Consider the following 18,971-nt stretch of genomic DNA (forward strand, 5'->3'; position numbering starts at 1 on the left):
TTGCCTTAAGTCTGTTTTGTTTGATGAGAGTGAGCATTAACATCTTAGGAGGTACTATTTTTCGCAATGAAATAAAGAGATGAGATGAGAAATGGAAAACCGGATACCCAGCAGTGTGTAGACCTCCATCGGAGCAGCACGACTAATATTACTGAAAAATGTTAGCCTGGATGCCAGACGAACTTAGCCCCGCCCACAACTTTTGAGGTCGGGAAGTTCGGTTTGGAGTCGCTCTGTTGGGGAGAAATTATGCCCGAACAGAAACTGTTCGGACCAATCAGATTGTCAGGGCGGGCTTTATACGATGATGGACAGATGATCAACAGTAACGTAATCAACTACGTCATCAAAGTGCGCTTTGGGTTGAATTCGTTTTCAACAAACATGCCGGCCGCTGGAGAGCTGAGATTTGTAGATGCTGCCATTGAGTCTGTTTTGGAAGACATCGACAGTGCATTCATTTTGAAACAGGAACAGAGAACGCGGAGTCGACGCCAAAGCACCTCGCTAATCCCTATCGCGCCGGCGCTTGGCTATTCACACCGGACGCTGAAGCGATGCTGAACCGCCGGGCAGCGCTAATATCACCCGTTGATCCAGTAGTATTCAAGCATATACTTGTTGCTCCAACATTAAGCAGCAGCGTCCCACTCCCAACATTTGTCTTTTTTGGTGTTGTCTTTATACAACATGTTCCGAGGATAATACAACTCACTGTACTTCTCCACTTCAATTATTAATTTGATGTCATCCATGTTGAAGAACTTCTCCGCTGTTTGCTTCGTTAAATGTCGAGTGTCGAGGGTAAATTACGTATTCTCCACTCAAGCCTATGTGGAGAATTCGTAGCCCCCCCCCCTCTCTCTTTTTATCTTTATCACTGCTTGTGTGGCTGTAGTGGGTGGGCAGAGGGGGACATTCAATAATGTCATTGGTAAAAGTAAAACTCCAGGACATCAGAAGGGGAATTCAAAGTATGGGATGCATATTTGATAATTTATATCATATAAAATATGTCATCAATATCGTTTAAAATCATTTTCCAATGTGTTTTCTGGCGCGATACGCCCGCGTCAAGCGCAAAAAATAGACTCAACGCCGAAACGATCGCTGCTGGGCGCGAGGCAGCCTCCGCGCAGCGCTGAGCTCCAGCCTTCGGTGTGACCAGCACATTTAACATGGGAGTGGATGGGAGCCAGCTGTTTTTTAAGATTTGGCGTCGCAGCGGCTTCCGGTGTGAACCCAGTAAATAACTCACAATGCGTCACTTAACATACGTCACATACTACGTTGCTCTGATTGGTTGTAGGTCTATCCAATTGAGACAAGAGGCATTTTTTTTCCTGGTTCGTTTGAAACACGCCCCATAATCACAGCCCAATGGAGCGGTATCAGAATCACATTCTGACTAGAATTGTGAGTATGACAACGTCAGGCAAGAAAAATGTGCTAGAAAGACCGTGTTTCCAGATGCGATGGTGAGGGAAGTTCTGGTTGGCTCCACTGGAGGCCGCTGTTTGTTCTGTGAGTAGCCAACACTCTCGCCTCTGGCTTTTCATTGGCTGAGCTAGACATGTCTGGCCAGTCTATGGGCCAATCAGGCACAACTCTCGTTTGTGCAATCTCGTGTCGCGAGAGTTTGGTGGAACTGAATTCAAACTCTGGCGGTACGTGGTGTTGATAGAGGATTGTTGCTAAAAAGGTAAATATGTTCACGTGTGTCGTTTAATGATGTCTGTTTTTAACGTTAGTAAATGTAAGGACTTCCTTATTGACGGTGTACTGTCGCCCGAACGGAAATTGAAGTGTTAACGGACTCTGTGATTTTAAAAAAAGCTGAGTCCGACACGAAGCCTCAGTTAATAGTGTCTGTCGGGCGGGTAGTGACAACAAGCTGCTATTTGTATTTGATCGCTCACATCTATTCTCTACTTCCTGCAGCTGGAACAGACCAGTTGTAAAGTAGATGTACGACATGTCCACTAGCTTCATTTTTCAACACTAGCGTTACAATAGCAGATAAATAAGAGCCGTGTGCTGTTACGGGTTATGCCCTTAATGTAATTATGTGAGACTTGGTTGTTAACTGAATCATTCACCAGGGTTTTCCTGCCAGCTATTCAGACACAGAGAGTGAAACGAAACCGGATACGCTCTGAGATAAGAGTATTTTATTGAAACTTGGGTTTAATTTGGAACCAATTTTGTATTTATTAGTTACAACAGATATTCTTTTTGAATGGAGCGACTGGCAGTGTAACTCACTACAGTCTGTATGCAAAATACAAAAAATTGCAAAAGCAGCAACCACAATGAAACACTGAGCAAGTTCAATCTAAATATGCACAAATTCAAAAATCATAAATGAGACAATTAAGATATACTACTGACAAATATTAATATTACAGTAGGGCTGTTCCATTTTTTTTTTAAGGTTACAAAGAATCCCCAAAAATATCCTGAATGTCTGGCTTTAAGTTGAGAGTTATCACTTGAGACGATGATGATGACAATGATGAGCTCCAAAAAAAAGTTGTTAACTGTAAGACAAAATAATGATGTGAGAAGAAAGACAAGTAAATCCTTGCATTGACTCAGTGAGTTGACGATTGGCCACAGTGATCTGTCTACAGACATCAAACAATGTTGTTTTTCTAAAGAACAAACTCTCATATGTTTACCCCAGTTCAAAGGGAGTGTATATATGTGCTTTATATGTTAAGGAAATGGTCAATTTTATTTTACATTGTTCTCTTTTTATTGCTGTAGTGTTTGTGGAAAGGTCGTTGAAAATACAGACCAAAATTCAAAGCAGCTTGTTACTATGAAATCCCATTGTGGATGTCAGAGTTTGAGTCAGACAGAAAAAGATGTCTACTGTTAATACAGACATCAATGAGTGTTGAAGAGATTTGTTTTCTCTAATTATTCTGCAACTTTTTGAGACAGGATGTGCACTGATTTTTGCGATGTTTTGATGGTGAAAAAAGGCAGTGAATTTAGTTTTAAATGTGTATCTGAGGATGAGTCCGGATCAAAGATAACTTCCAGATTGCTAGTGGTTTCCATTAGTATTGTTGGGATGGCCTCTAGTTAGGGCACAAGGTAACTGGAAAAGGTTAAGGAATTGGACTCACTCTGGAATACATCAAAACACACATTGAGTATAGTGTTACCGGAAGAAAGAACATGGAGGAGCGTACGCTCAGGCTCCTTCAACATCTCCGTAGAAACATGACTGGGAACATCAGTCAGTCAGCCAGTCGTGTCCTGTCCAATGTCATCATTGTTTGGGGATTTCTCCTCTGTCCAGCTGCATACAGCTCTAGCACATTACCACACACACACGAAATACATCAGGAAACCCTTCTTTATTTTAATCAGGCCCATTGCAGCCACACACTCTCGAAAAGGATATCATAATCAAATGTGTAAACATGCTGACAGTGATAAGCATTTGGTCCCTGTGTTGTCACACATTGAGTGTCACCCAAGAGCAGCTGGATGTTGAGGTGCAAAGTTGGAAATGTAGTGAGGTGTGTGATGTGTTGCAGTCAGCACTGTGCTTGAAGACGATTATACCTTTTCCCACGACTGCAGATGGCAGCAGCAGAGGAAATCGAGTTGCTCAAGAACCAGCTGAAGGCGAGGGAGGAGCAAGTCCACCAGGCTGCTCAGGCTGGATTAGATCTCCTCAAGCAGCAGATGGAACTACAAAACACACTGGATGAACAGAGAGTAGAGATGACCAACGCAATTGAGGTATGACACTGCACTGAGGTGACGTAACTCACAATAAACCCACACATTTTTTCTCCCACCTCTATTGTTATATACCTGTGCAGATAGTTTCATGTCTCCAGGTCTAAGATATTATCCTCTTCTTCAAAACAAACTGAATGCCAGCAGTTCTTATTAGTACTATTCTTTCAAGACAATATAGTTGCAAAGAATATTGTTCACAGTAAAGTTTGGGGATTGTCCCTGTATCTTACCTCGTGTCATGTGTGTATCATAGGCCCTTGAGCAGGACAAGTACTCCTTGCAGAAGGAAGTGGAGTTGAAGACTCGGATACTGGAGTCACTGAAGTCAGACTATGATTGTGTAAAGAAGCAGCAGAGACAGCAGCTTCAGGAACAACAGCAGCATCTGGAGAGGAGCCACAGCATGGCACTCAGTGAGCTCACCAACAAGGTACACTAACCTAGTGTGATCTGTTTGTTTCGCTGTCACAGTTTACTGTGACACAGAACCAATATTAATGTCATTAGTAACACTTACATTAACTGACTGTACCACCACTTAAATATTATGTAATTTTTGATTCTTGTTATTCTCTGATGTCCTCTCAGAATGACCTTTACATGGTTCTGATTTCCAAACACAGAGTGAATTTACCACAAATCCTGCAGTTCTTTGGCTTTTTACCATCTTAATTTGTATAATCAGAGAGCTGTGTAAGAGCTGTGGAAGTTGTGGCCATCAGCTTCAGGGTGCTCAATTAGCTATCAGCAATATATTTTTTTTCTAGATGCCAAATTAACAGATTAATGAATGCATCTTTGAGTATTTTTTAAGTAGCATTCAGGGCATTTTCCATGTGTCAAACATTTTATAAAAAGCTTGTAGTTTTTGAAAAATGATTTGGCATGTAATTGAGACACAATGACCATGAGGTCATCCAGTTGTATTTTTGATTATCTCTGTAGACTCAAACTTCACTTAGGGAGTTGGTTGTATAAAACTCTTTAGTTTCATTATTCAGATTAGTCTGAAAAACAGGGATCATATTGGGGACCAGATAATTCATAGGCTGTTGGTAGAACAAATAGATTATGGAGAAGATTACCCAGCCCCCAATTCAAATGCAAAAATTGGGAAAATTAAAGAACTTGAATCATTAAGCAATATCCCTTTTCAAGTACAGATTATTTTCTCTCTGTCCTTTTCTAAAGAAAAGATACATCTATGTAATTTCGAGACCAAACATTTTGTATTAAAGTGGCCGAGGGGAAAACTAACGAATGGTTGTGTGTATTCAGTACATCAGAACCATGTGAAGTTAATTGCTTATATAACTTGATGTATCTGTGTACTTTTTTCAGATACTGAGGTTGGAGTCTGCTCTTGAGGAATCCCAGCTAAATGAGAGACAACTCAAGCACAAATTTGAAGTGCAGACTGAGACTCTCAATAACAAAATGGAAGAGTTGCAAGCTCTTAATGAACACACCCAGAGCTCCATGACATCTGAGATGATGGAGGTGCAGATGAACATCATGGAGCTGGAGACAATTAAGGTGAGGGGAGGCAGACTGACTGCTGCTGCCACTTCCTGAATAAAGTGGCTTTCAGACATGCACTGTCTCTGGAGAACCAGATAATCTCCTGCTGCATTGTTTATGTGTGGAAGGCAACATCCTGTCTGGACCCAATGTCTGAAAATGGCCAACCTGTATTTCAGCTCATTCCGGATGGTAATGTCATTTTTTTAACCCCGGTGGGAGTTGCTCTAGTAAATAAGCAGATTTTCTTTGTGTACCAGGTGGAGTTGGAGCAGACTCTGCAGGAATGTCAGTACAGAGAGCAGCAGCTGGAGCTGGCCAATAGCAGCCTGCAGCGTCACCTAGAGCGAATCACAGAGGAGAAAGAGGAGCGAGAGAAAGAGGCTGTCTCCTGGTTTAATGCCTTACAGGTAAATACAGCGCAATTTAACAACTGAGATAAAAAATGTCTGTGTCGGAAGTCATTCTAGCAAAGAGAAAAGGGAACATCCATGAGACGGCACAGCTTTGCATTGTGAGATAACAAGCACATACATAGTCTATGTATGTCTTTGTATTTTTTCTCTTAAGTCTGTAAATTATTTTACTGTATGTTTTTATATCACTCTGTCATGGCACAGAAATCTCGTGAGGGGAACCGGGACCTCCAGATTCAGTTGGACCAAGCTCTACAGCAAGCGCAGGATCCAAACAGCAAAGGGAACTCTCTGTTTGCTGAGGTAAAAACCAACCCTGTCTATCAAAAATCAGGAACAAACCCCGAATTCACACCAGCATCACTAGATCATAGATATAAACAATGGACCTATTATGGTGTTACGGCTGTATGCAAAATTGTTAAAAAATGGGAGCTTAATAGCTTTAACAAATTATGTCAAATGTATGGACTAGGTGGGCATGACTTTTACAGGTACTGACAGTTCCGGGATTATTTTTGTAAAAAGCTGAAAGGTTGTAACCCAGCGGAGCCACCAGCGATTATTGATATATTTATGGATGCATACAACTCTGGGAATATTAAAGGACTTATAAGCAGGTTATACCACAGCATTACCTCATTGAAAAAGGATTCTGCAGACTATGTGAAACAACGATGGGAAAAAGAGTTGAACATTGTGATAACAGAGGAAATGTGGCTGAACGCTTGGGAGACGCAGTCATCCTCCACCAACTCCTGGACTTGGAGAGACTTCTGTTGGAAAAGCCTGATTCGTTTTTTTATAACTCCCAAGCAAAAGGCCAAACAGACTGGTGCACAACTGGCCTGCTGGAGAGAATGCGGAGAGGTCTTTGCTGATCATGCCCATATTTTTTGGTCTTGCCCCTCCATCCAGTCTTTCTGGAGAGAGGTGGCAAAAATTGTTTCAAAGGTTCTTTGCTTTAATATTAATGTATTATTCACAATACTCTATCTTGGGAATATGCCAGATGGTTTGAGTAAAGAAGATATATACCTACTTAGGGTCTTGCTGGCTGCAAGTAAAAAGGCCATCACAAAATGTTGGCTCCAGAAAAACGCCCCCACTACAGACTCTTTTGTTAATATTGTAAAACAACTACATATACTGGAGCAAATGACTTATTCAGTAAGACTCCAAAAAGATTTAGGTGAAAAACTATGGCAGAAATGGCAAGCCTACTTGGCCAATGAGTAAGACTGTATGCACGTACTGGGTTTGATACTTTGTCTTTTGGATTTATTCATCACCCCTGGACCTTGAGTTTGGGTAATTGTTCAATGTTTTGTATTTGTCTTTTGTTTTACCTCCCTGTACTAAACGATGAAAATGACCTATAAATAAAGAGTTTAAAAAAAAAAAAAAATCAGGAACAACATGCAACAAATGTTTAGCATAAAAGGTACTACACAGGAGTCTAAATGAAAGATTGACCCTGTAAAGTCAGTTTATATGTTTACCTTGTGTATTTCAGCTTGAGGATAAGCGGGCTGAGATGGAGAGACAGCTGATCAGTATGAAGGTCCAGTATCAGTCCCTGCAGAAACAACATGGCTTCAGCAGACAGCAGCTGCAGCGCATGAAGGTACTATGTGTCACAATACATAGCTATAAACATGCACTGTTGTTTGTTTTTAACCAATTGTTGCATCTGTGGATATACATGTGTTGTGCAGGTTCAAGTAGCCACTCTGATGCAGCTTCAAGGTTCCAGGGCTGACCCTGCTCAGCTGGAGAGACTCCAGTGCATGCTGTCAGAGAAGAATGGAGAAATCCAAAATCTCTTGACTAAACTACAGAGACTGGAGAAGGTTGAGGTGCGTGCTTATTAACCAACAACTCATATTTTAATGGAGAGAAAAAAATAAGTCAAATTAAATGGACATATGCTTTGCAAACAAAATCAACTTCTGTCATCGTATCCACAGCTAATCTATCAATATGTATGGAGTAATACAATAATAAATGTCATTATGATTGATAAATTAATACACTAGGAGGACTGACTGATATGTATAACCAAACATCAAATAAAATCTATAAACTTTGTTTAATGATGCATTTGATTTACCTTGTGTTTAATATGTGTATGTTTGTGTGTGCAGATGATACTGAAGTCTCAGCCAGCTAATTTAGCTCGAGCTGAGAGCGCTGAATGCCAAGATGAAACCTACTATACCGACCTGCTCAAAATGAAGCTCAACAACACTGTGTGAGTCTAATTGATGCCCCATGTCTCTAAATGGTTGCTGGAATAAACTTGTTTTACAGAGCCAGTTATTCTCCCATCATACATCAGGAGACAAAGATTTTCATATCTGCATTAATTGGTAGTGTATTGACTATTATTTGATGGAGCTTAGTGGTGATGAATTTATCAGTGAAAAACAAATTGCTAATTTTACTCAACAATGTAATCAAGTCATTTTGGAATGAAATAAAATAATTGATGGCTTACAGAAACACTCACAGTATCTAATACTGACATAGGACTTGACTTTGTCATATGTGTATAAATTGCCCCCCTGGTTCACTCCAAGTTTGTGTGTGTCCTCAGTAAAGATGCAGAACGTCTAGGGGACGAGCTTTCCCTGCAGAGGATGAAGTCTTTGTCAGAGAGCCAGAGAGCTCTTGAGCTGGAGAGGAAACTCTTCACGTCTGAGCGGCTGCTCAAACAGGTAACAGGTTGCTTCATAAATAATGCATGAAATAGGATTCTGTCTATAGAATATGAATATTGTTTAATCACAAAGTCATAAACTTGAAAAGCATAGCTCAGATTTGAAAAGATGGAAAGGGTAATGTCTGCCTTATATAAGTGTGATTGTGTTTTATGTGACTGAAACGTCAGCAGCTTGTGCAGCCAAGCCAGTCTGTTCTGTCTGCTGTATACACTCCTGATCAAAATCTTAAGACCAGTTAAAAAATTGCATGAATTTGCATTTTGCACTGTTGGATCTTAGGAAGGTCCAAACAGAGCTTAAAAATGCAAAAAGAAGAAATGGGAACAAGAGACCAAAAGTTGTGAGCAGGCAATTTATTGAAAACAACAATTTAACTCAAATAGGCTGTTCATCAGCTGATCAAAAGTTTAAGACCACAGCCTTTAAAAGCCAAAATCTGTGCAAAAATTTGGATTCCATGTCATTTCCTGTCAAGTAATCACACTGTGAAGATCTCTTGATGGCAAAGGCAAAAAAGCTCACCGTCTTTGAACGTGGTAGGATTGTTGAACTGCATAAACAAGGCCTCTCACAACGGGCCATCGCTGCTGAGGTTGGACGCAGTAAGACAGTCATTTTGCATTTCTTAAAAGATCCTCAGGGTTATGGAACAAAAAAATCAAGTGGTAGACCCAAAAAAATCTCACCGGCGCTGAGCCGGAGGATCCGAATGGCTGTCCGTCAAGACACGGGACAATCCTCGTCCCAAATTAAGGCCATTACTGGTGCTGACTGCAGCCCAATAACCATTAGACGGCATCTGTGAAGGAAGGGCTTCAAAAACAAGAAACGTCTTCAAAGGCCACATCTCCTTCAACGCCACAAAATTGCCCGTTTAGACTTTGCAAGGGAGCACCAAACATGGGACATTCAAAGGTGGAAGAAAGTTTTATTCTCTGACGAGAAAAAATTTAACCTTGATGGTCCTGATGGCTTCCAACGTTACTGGCATGACAAGGAGATGCCACCTGAGATGTTTTCTACGCGGCACAGTGGAGGGGGCGCCATCATGATCTGGGGTGCTTTTTCCTTCAATGGAACAATGGAGCTCCAGGTTGTGCAGGGGCGTCAAACAGCAGCTGGCTATGTGGAGATGTTGCAGCGGGCATCCCTCATGACTGAGGGCCCTCGTCTGTGTGGTAACGACTGGGTTTTTCAGCAGGACAACGCTCCAATTCACAATGCCCGTCTGACCAAGACTTTTTTCCAGGAGAATAACATCACTCTTTTTGACCATCCTGCGTGTTCCCCTAATCTTAATCCAATTGAGAACATTTGGGGATGGATGGCAAGGGAAGTTTACAAAAATGGACTTCAGTTCTAGACAGTGGATAACCTTCGTGAAGCCATCTTCACCACTTGGCGCAACATTCGCACTAGCCTTTTGGAAACACTTGCATCAAGCATGCCAAAACCTTTGAAGAATTTTTGAAGTGATCAACAATAATGGTGGAGCTACTCATTACTGAGTCAGTTTTTGACACTTTAATTTCTGTTTTAGGAGTTTTTTTTTTTTTTTTTTTTTTAGCTGTGGTCTTAAACTTTTGATCAGCTGATGAACAGCCTACTTCAGTTAAATTGTTGTTTTCAATAAATTGCCTGCTCACAACTTTTGGGCTCTTGTTCCCATTTCTTATTTTTGCATTTTGAAACTCTACTTAGAACCTTCCTAAGATTCAACAGTGCAAAATGCAAATTCATGCAATTTTTTAACTGGTCTTAAGATTTTGATCAGGAGTGTATGTTAGACACAATGATTCATGATGTGATATTCCAAAACACTGAAAATGGTGTCAGAAGAAATGATACACATCCATATACTGTCAAGATACACTGCAAACAATGATACATGGCTGCCCAGATGCTAACATGACACTAAGTTACAGCAACACCTCCTGCACCCATAACCATTTCTCCTCTTGGCTTTGATTGTTGCCAGTCTCACACATTGGACTTAGCCTTGCTTCTCAATGGGAGATGCTGCATTTTACTGTGATATTCATAGTGTGCCTTATTCTTCTGTTCCCTGCTGCAGTCTCAGAGTGACAAGATCCACCTACAGCTGCGAGTAGAAGAGCTACAACACAAATATGAACCCAAAGGTAAGTAGAATAATAACAAACATTTTAAGGACATGGATGTAGATACTTTTTAAATGTAAGCTTATGACTGAACTGATGCTGCCTCCTGCAAATTTCTGTCTGCAGAGGCAAAAATGTATCTGATCCAGAAAAGGAAGAAAGAGAAACTTCCTGTGGATATTTTACCCTCCTCTCAGGAAAGCCCACTTGACAAGGGTGGGCAGATAGTTACTGTGGAGACCGATGTAATGCATGATATGACTACAGACCCCAAGGCTGACATCAGTCCTAAAACAGAGGCACAAAGCTCCACAAAAGGTGTGTATATTTATAGTCATGATTGTTTGGGCTGAAAGGATCAGAACCTCATATTAAGATACAATTAATGTAGTGCCAAACTCATTAATCATTGTTGTAATATGTTACAGGTTTAGAGCTGACTGTGCCACGTGCTGCAAAATGTGTGAAGATCAGTGGAGAGGAGCCTGTTGTGATTCCCAACGTTAGGTCAGTGTGTGTACTCACGTCTGCCTCAACCGCTTAAGAAACGACTTTGTGTAGAGATTTAAACTTTTACTGATATCAAATCATCTTTCAAGATAAAGACACAATATTGAGTAATTTTGTAATGTGTTTTTGTTTTGGTCCCCTAAAGTTATCCTGTGACTGACAGGACAGAGACTGAGATGGAGGGGAACCAGCAGCAGAACAAGAGAGAGGAGAGGATAAAGAAACAGAGAACAGTGGAGATGATCCATGTGAGCTCTATGAGCACTATGGAGAATGAGTGTGCCCAGCAGTAGGCCTCGTCTGGAACACACTATGTGCCACCACATTCAGATCACTCTCTCTCTCTCTCTCTCTCTCTCTCTCTTGCCTGATGCTAAAACAATAAAGATTATTACCAGATAATGCTTATTTTTTTTAATGTTTGGAAATGTGTCAAAAATGTAAAACTGAAATATCACATTGACAAAAGTATTCAGACAATTTGCTACGATACTTGAAATTGACTTTGGTCGGAGTTCACCCCGAGTTAATTCAGCTATTAAAATAATTTGAATTAATATTATATTAATTAATATTAATAGCCTTTCAAGGTACCATGACACAATTAAACATGATTTTTACACATCACATGTTTGTATAATCTCTCACAGATGAAATGGCACATCAGAGCAAAAGCTAAACCATGGAGTTTAATGAACTACTGCACTGTACCTGCAGAGCTCAAGACAGCAGTGTTTTTGAATACTTCTGCCTGTTTGATGTTTCAATAATTCCTTTTTAATAAAATTCCAAATTTTATCTGACTTGGGTTGTGGGTTGTAGATTAATGAAGGGAGTGATTTTCCTTTTATTTTATCATATTGCTGGTGAAGGTAAAGAGATCTGAAAGTTTTCTGTCGTGCAGTGTTTTCCACCAAGTTCCAATTGTCTGTGTGATTTGTGTCTCTGTGAACCTCAGTTAAATATTTTTTATACAATATAAACATTTATGAATGTATGAACTTGAGCTCTTGTATTCAGATGCGTGTTCTGTGTGTCGTCTTTTGTCTTTGTGGTGCAGGATCTTCCATCTCGAGGTTTCTGGATTCTCTGATCCATGCTCTTCATATAAGCTAGCACTTTATGGTCATATTGTACAAATGCGTGATGAAAGGATGGGATATTACCTGTAGGAAACACCCACATTTAACCTGATAGGATTGTAACATCATTGTATTATCGGTGTCTTGTCCTATTGGTCTTCCACACCAGCGGTGGCAGCAGTGTGACGTGCTGATGTTAGTCACGCTGGGAACGCTTGAAACGAGGCTTTGTACGTGGACCAATGAGGAGCGAGTGGGCAGTGACGAACGCATGACGTCAAACGTGTCACTGAAAAGATGAGGAAGAATCACATGTGTCTTTCCTGCGTTCACCCTCTGATTTCAATAAAACAGGTGAGTAATGTGAGCCTTGAATATTGTAGTTGTACTGTAAACATGCTCCTCTGATAAAGTATCAACAGACATCAGAACGTCAGATTTGTATAAATAGTGTGGCGAGTTCCTCAGTGTTATGGTCTACATCCAGCGAGCAGACCCAGGACAGTCATTGTGTCTGTGTGTGTTTCAGTCACCATGAAGTTGATCTCCAGCTCAGTCACAGTTGCTTTTCTTACCTGCATCAGTGTGGCCTCTCTCCTGCTGCTGCATTGCCGGCATGTCGCAGCAGACCTGAGGGTGAGTTATGTTGGGTTTAATTTTAAATATACTGACATTCTTAAACCTTGTCTGAAAGTGAATATATTGCTAATACAGGGAATAAAAGACAGGCAAGAGGTGGTCTTGTACAACCATCCATGTGAAGAACTTCATATGCTGGAACTGAACCTTCTGTGGTGTCTTGATCAAACAGACGAGAACTAGTGAGAAGATGGGGAGATTGGCCAGAGAACTGTTGCCTTGTGTTTCCTTTAATGCCCCTCTGTGGACAGTAACATAACAGGGCGATATTACAAAACTTAAGTAAAGGGACAACTGTTTTTTTTCTGTGTCTCTACAGTCAGACTCTGCCCTAACTGTGGTGGAGAATGCAGAAGAAGGAGGAGGAGGAGCAGGTGGTGATGAAGAAGAGGAGGCAAATGTTAATATAGAGGTGATCCAACCTACTGAGCAGTGGCAAACACTCAAACCAGGTAATATATACAGGAGAGTGAACTGACACTGTGAAAGTCAAATCAAATACAAATATCTGGTAATTTTACAAGCGTGTGTGTAGGTCAAGCAGTGCCAGCAGGTTCCCATGTGAAGCTGAATCTGCAGACAGGTCAGAGGGAGGTCAGACTGGGAGAAGAGCAGCTCAAATACTGGACACAGGATCACAGGTATAGATCAGAAAAACATCTTCACATGACACAGGATCTCATGTATAGGTCAGTATAACATCTTCATATGGAAGCCCTGTTCTCTGTAGATCTAAAAGTGATACTGACCAGATCAGAAGTGAATACACAAGGAAGACTCAGGTCTTCCTTGTGTATTCACTTCTGATCTGGTTGTGTGTTCACTTCTGATAGAAAACTGAGGTCTTCACAATACTGTAAAAGCACAGACTATGAGACAACATATAATTATGATAGTAGTACTAAGTCTGTCTTTCTCAGGAGGGGAGAGGAGTCTCATTCCTTCTCCAGCCCTGACGAACTGAAACAGGCCATGAAGAATATAAAGGAGGACCTAAACCCAGTATGCCAGAAGAGAGACCAACATTATCCATACAAGGCTGATGTTATCATTTTATTTTATGTCCTTGTGTTTCTATTTAAGCTCTTACTAAACAACCAAACATGTATGCACCTTTATCATGAGTAATGCAGCATATCACGCTGAAAATACAGTCTTCTTTTGTGTGTTCGTAGGACTCTGTGGCTTCCAAGTATCGCCCCCTAGAGGAGCTGAAGAAAGATATGGCTCAGCTGGACTTGCTGGTTGAGACGGATGGTCAGGTACATCTGAGTTTAGCAATACAAAATTAGTAATTAGATACAGTTAATAGGTACCTAAAAATGGCTAAAAGCGAGTTAATACTAGACTCCACATGAATCATCATCAGGATTTTATGTCAGCGTTGTATTTACAGGTTTTTATACTTTGCCAAAGTTGGAAAATAATATTTGAATCCATTATTTGAAAATCTATTTAAAGCTGTGCTGGACAAATTAGAGTATTGCAGGCCGCCGCAGTGTAGGTAGTCAATAATAAATATATCTGTAATGTCATGAAGAAGACCCTATAAAGGCAGAAAATTACATCATGCATAGTTAAAAAATGCATTTTCCATGTATCTCTGTATCCTCCAGGTCTGTAGACATGACTAAAAGCTTGTATAGATCAAAAATAAATCATCATATTTTAAGAGTGACATCAGCATGATGACAATGAACACTGAAATCAGAAAATGACGTGACCTCTATGACAGCAGAACATGTTACAGTAGTCATCAGAGAAAACTGTTAATCTGGACATACACTTAAAGCCAACACTCTGTTAAGGCTGTAGATATACTAGTACTCATTTAATTGAAAAACAATATATGTTGTAAGTAACTGTCTTATATCAGAGCCAATGCATTTCCCTTTCTGAGTGGTAGAGAACAGAGCAAAGTTTCTGTCTTAGACTTATAACGGGAGGGAAATCCCTGTCTTAGTTGTTGGTGAAGCTAAATGAAGTGTGTTGTGATGTTGTTTAGATATTGAGGCGTCTACTGGACCAATTCAACAGCAGTAACTCAACTACAGAGCAGAGACTGAACATTCTGCTGGAGCTGGAGTATCTGGTGCACCAGGTAACTGAATGCACACCCATTCATTACAACTGCAAGATATTTTGAAAAGTTATCGTCATTACGATATCAACGTGCCCAATAAACATAATGCAAAAGACTGCTTAAACTGCCATAAATTGTGTTCCAAGCGCCATGCATTTACGCTCTGCATGTCAAAATATTTGGCCAATCAGAGGGAGCCCTGCTGCCTGAGATGATAAATTAAAGATTTTCAGATCGTTGTCAGGTGTTTCCGTCAATTAATCATTGTCAGAAGAAATGAATAACAAGAGAGTAAAGAGAAAACAGAATTGCGAGGAAGCTCCATCAAATCTCGCTCCAACTCTTCCAGACTGAACTTTACTGTGAAACTTCTAGTGATCATGTTTGTCCCAAGTCAAATTCATATAAGCAGTTTGTATTTATATAGCGCTTTCACTAGTCTTGATGACCACTCAAAGCGCTTTACATTACAGTTTGCCATTCACACACACATTCATGTCATATATGAAAATATATTTTCCTAATATCGTGCAGCCCTATCATTCATACACATGAGAACTCTGAAGATGTTTGCTTACCACCTTAAAGTAACTGTGTGTTTGTGTGTGTCAGGTGGATAATGCTCAGACTTTGTGCTCGATGGGGGGTCTCCAGGTCATTCTAGATTGCCTGAACAGCTCTGACTTCAGATTACAGGAAAGATCTGCCTTTGTCCTGGGATCTGCTATGGCCAGGTACAAACATCAGCACGTTTTGTGTGTAGCTAGTGTTTCAATGAAGACCTTTACTTCTCCTCACTACACCTCTACAATATCAATATCACTTCTCTACATTTCATTTCGAGAGTAACTGAACCACATCTGTCCTCTGTAGCTGCACATGTCTAATTGGTCTTGTAAAACAACACACACACACACACACACACACACACACACACACACACACACACACACACACACACACACAGTGTTAACACTAGGGAGCTTGGCTCCTATAGGAAAGGGTTCAGCTTATGAATGAAAAACACTAAATGGTAAATATGTAATGATCACAAACTATAGATAGAAACTGGAAATCTGTTATTGTGACAGCCATACATATGGTTACTGTTAAATAAGGTCAGTACCGTCTCATCATTTCCTGGTCTTATTCATGGAAAAATGAATGAACATGAACATGTTCACAGCTCAGTCTGCATCAGTCTCAGTGTTGCTGTGTTTGTGCCCTGCAGTAACCCAGTGGTTCAGGTGAAAGCTGTGGAGAGTGGAGCTCTGCAATTGCTGTTAACTGCACTGGCTACTACACAGCCCCTCAGAGTGAAGAAGAAGGTACTGCCAGCCACTCACACAACCATCAACGCTCCAGTAACTATACAAACACGTAATGTTTTCTGTGTGCCATTGTCCTCATGCCAGGTCCTGTTTGCAGTAGCCGCCCTCTTGCGTCACTTCCCCTATACTCAACGTACTTTCCTGTCTCATGGGGGACTACAGGTCCTATTAGAGTTGTTTAGGGCAGATGGAGGTGGAGTTCTCCGAACACGAATTGCCACCATGTTATATGACATGATCAGCGAGAAGGTACAACACACAAGCTGTATTTAAAGTTATTCTAGGAGGTTAACTCTCCCTCAGGGTTCCTTTTGTAGTTACTTTATTACAGTTTTACACATTACATATCATTTAGCTGACACTTTTATCCAAATTATATTATAGACAATGTTTTCAATTTCTGGCCTGGACACAATGATAATTAGAACGTGTCCAGGAATGAAGAGGGCATACCTTCATCAAGGAGCAAAAGTCACCTTATATGCAATCAATCTGCACCTAATTGCACACATTAATATATTTCAGCCCCCTAAATACTGTATGTCTGATAAATCTGACAAATGTCCCAAAATTCCCAATATTGCAACATTTAAGAAAGGGATAAAAGAAAATCTGCATCTTGATCCGCATCTGCACCAAGATTTACCTACATGTACTGCACCCTCCCACCAAATGAGAGGGTGCAGTATACTGGGGTTTCTGATCAATGCTGCAACGTCAAAGACAAACAAACAAAGGCTGATGACAACATTACCTCCTTGGTGGAGGTAATGATAATAATGAGGGTGATTTGTAAGATTATGCTGAGACTGGTCTTGTCTGTTCCAACAGGAGCTGATCTCTCAGACAGGTCTGGACCCGGCATTGGATGCCGCCAATGAGGACCGTGTGCGGCAGTACTCTGAGGTGTCATTGGAGGGGGAGCTACTGGAGAAAGGCTGGTGCACTTTGGTCCCACAGTTGCTGGAGTCCACTGAGCATGACTACAGAGAGAAGGTGGGCTGAATTTGATACATAAATGAAGCAGATAGTAAGCAGCTACAATGCGAAATCAACAGTTTTTGTATTTAAGAACATTATTTATGTACATAATTATAAAGGCTGTTTTTGTCGTTTCACTTTCAGGCTCTACGGGCTTTGTTGGCAATGGCTCCCACATGTTTGGATCAGTACCGCTCTGACAGCTCTCTGCTGGGCTCCCTGCTCTCTCTCCGAGAACAGTACCAGGAAATGGTCCAGTCCGAAATGATTCTAGGAGAGGAGAACAGCTACTTCGCAGAGATTGCGGAACTTATTGATGTACTACAAGTCAAAATGAAATCACCGTAGGATTGTACAGTGACACTTTACATGGCCACAATGCAGAGACTCAAAACTAACAACCAATCTCCAGCGCATGACCAACCACAGAGTGACGAATTCCTCAAGACAAGAGTCAACTCGATGTGTGTCATGGACGAGGATCATTCAGAAAACATACATCGTAACATTAGGGACGGCTCATGAGAGTCAACATCCATGTAAGAAAGGTCTGTAATGGAAAATGCTCTTTGTGTTGATAATTTAAAAATGAATTTATATTTTTTAAGTATTTTTTTGGAACAAATGCTCTGAGTTTGGGGATTTCTTTTTGTAATACCTTTCAGTTAAACCAGTTATAAATAAGTTTAAAGTTGTAAAGCTATAACTTTAATGATGAAGGTCCATCTAATATACAGTCAGTAGGTATTCAGACCCCTTCATGTTTTTTATGCCTCTGCGCCGGTGACAGCCAGGGGCCGGAGGCATTATGTATTTTGGTTGTCCGTCCGTCCCATTCTATCTCAAGAATGCTTTGAGGGAATTTCTTCAAATTTGGTACAAATATGCCCTTGCCACAAGGATAAACCGATACGATTTTGGTGGTCAAAACTCAAGGTTAATTTGGTACAAACATTCACTTAGATTCAAGCAGTGTTGCAGCACAATCTAATACAATTGGAGTAAATGGTGACCTATCTTTAGATGTAATAAAACAACAGAAAATACTCAACATGCCTCCATACTGCTCGTGTTGTGTCATCCAAGTGTCCGAAAGCCCTGACATTCATATTCGACTCGAAACAAGGTCGTTTCCACTGTTTTAAGCCTAAATATTCTTCTGATATCTTCCTATGAGGTGCAATCACGGACCCTCGGACACACCATCGTGTGGCTAAGACCGCTAGCTTAGATAGCAGCAATAAAAAAAAGCCCTCATTAATCTAACACAGAACATTTCACCATGATAACCAGGCCAAAACAACTTGAGCCTCCTACCTCTCCCCAGTGGAAATGCAGATGTGGATGCAGATTTGAGCATATACTAAAGTAATAAAGGTATTACTTTTATAGGAGTTTTGATAAGTTATTCCAATTTTACAATATAATTTATATACAGACATAATTTCAGTACAAGCCATTATGATGTTTAGCTTAACATACTTAAACCATCATTCAGTGGCTACATTCATACATTGCATCTATGTGCATTACTTTCTTTATCATACGTGGGATGGGGAGAATGGGATAAAACGCTGACCTTCTGGTGAGTGGACCTGCTCTACCTCCTGAGCCATAGCTGCCCAACCACATCACTGTAAATATTCAATATTGTCTATTTGAAAGCAACACCTGAATGCCTCATACTTGCAAGTCGCTGAATATATACTTGAGTCAGATTCATATTCAGACGGCTGTGGCTGAGGGGTAGAGTGGTTGTCCTCCAACCTGAAGGTCGACAGTTCGATCCCTAGTCTG

At 40.7% G+C, this 18,971-nt stretch overlaps 2 protein-coding genes across 6 annotated transcripts; both read left to right on the plus strand.

The window, feature by feature from the left end:
* Positions 1 to 1,293: 1,293 nt before the first annotated feature.
* On the plus strand, positions 1,294 to 12,064 carry spdl1 (spindle apparatus coiled-coil protein 1). 3 transcript variants are annotated; one of them, XM_053428847.1, is made up of 14 exons: positions 1,294 to 1,416; positions 3,601 to 3,762; positions 4,019 to 4,195; positions 5,107 to 5,301; positions 5,547 to 5,696; positions 5,907 to 6,005; positions 7,219 to 7,329; positions 7,421 to 7,561; positions 7,850 to 7,956; positions 8,302 to 8,422; positions 10,503 to 10,569; positions 10,675 to 10,866; positions 10,977 to 11,055; positions 11,204 to 12,064. In XM_053428847.1, exons 1-14 carry the CDS (start codon positions 1,381 to 1,383, stop codon positions 11,349 to 11,351), a joined length of 1,785 nt encoding a protein of 594 aa, XP_053284822.1. In that variant the 5' UTR covers positions 1,294 to 1,380; the 3' UTR covers positions 11,352 to 12,064. The 3 variants fall into 3 exon arrangements, with proteins under 3 accessions (XP_053284822.1, XP_053284824.1, XP_053284823.1); XM_053428849.1 differs by having other exon boundaries at positions 1,386 to 1,524; XM_053428848.1 differs by lacking the exon at positions 1,294 to 1,416 and adding an exon at positions 1,544 to 1,702.
* Positions 12,065 to 12,335: 271 nt separating this feature from the next.
* sil1 (SIL1 nucleotide exchange factor) lies at positions 12,336 to 18,225 on the plus strand. Of its 3 annotated transcripts, none has more exons than XM_053428850.1 (12): positions 12,336 to 12,494; positions 12,670 to 12,776; positions 13,099 to 13,231; positions 13,315 to 13,420; positions 13,700 to 13,823; positions 13,955 to 14,041; positions 14,785 to 14,880; positions 15,475 to 15,596; positions 16,094 to 16,190; positions 16,278 to 16,442; positions 17,025 to 17,189; positions 17,319 to 18,225. In XM_053428850.1, exons 2-12 carry the CDS (start codon positions 12,675 to 12,677, stop codon positions 17,520 to 17,522), a joined length of 1,401 nt encoding a protein of 466 aa, XP_053284825.1. In that variant the 5' UTR covers positions 12,336 to 12,494; positions 12,670 to 12,674; the 3' UTR covers positions 17,523 to 18,225. The 3 variants fall into 3 exon arrangements, with proteins under 3 accessions (XP_053284825.1, XP_053284826.1, XP_053284828.1); XM_053428851.1 differs by having other exon boundaries at positions 13,700 to 13,817; XM_053428853.1 differs by having other exon boundaries at positions 13,700 to 13,781.
* Positions 18,226 to 18,971: the final 746 nt, after the last annotated feature.

This window comes from Pleuronectes platessa, chromosome 8 (assembly GCF_947347685.1).
Source record: "Pleuronectes platessa chromosome 8, fPlePla1.1, whole genome shotgun sequence".
NCBI lineage: Eukaryota > Metazoa > Chordata > Actinopteri > Pleuronectiformes > Pleuronectidae > Pleuronectes > Pleuronectes platessa.

Excerpts from the sequence above, each read along its gene's own strand:
- spdl1 (XM_053428847.1), top strand. The coding sequence starts at position 1,381 with ATGGAGCGGTATCAGAATCACATTCTGACTAGAATT. Across the intron at positions 3,763-4,018 it reads AGATGACCAACGCAATTGAG|GCCCTTGAGCAGGACAAGTA; the intron begins GTATGACACTGC and ends TGTGTATCATAG. Across the intron at positions 5,697-5,906 it reads CCTGGTTTAATGCCTTACAG|AAATCTCGTGAGGGGAACCG; the intron begins GTAAATACAGCG and ends GTCATGGCACAG.
- sil1 (XM_053428850.1), top strand. The coding sequence starts at position 12,675 with ATGAAGTTGATCTCCAGCTCAGTCACAGTTGCTTTTCTTACCTGCATC. Across the intron at positions 13,232-13,314 it reads GTGGCAAACACTCAAACCAG|GTCAAGCAGTGCCAGCAGGT; the intron begins GTAATATATACA and ends GCGTGTGTGTAG. Across the intron at positions 14,042-14,784 it reads TGGTTGAGACGGATGGTCAG|ATATTGAGGCGTCTACTGGA; the intron begins GTACATCTGAGT and ends GATGTTGTTTAG.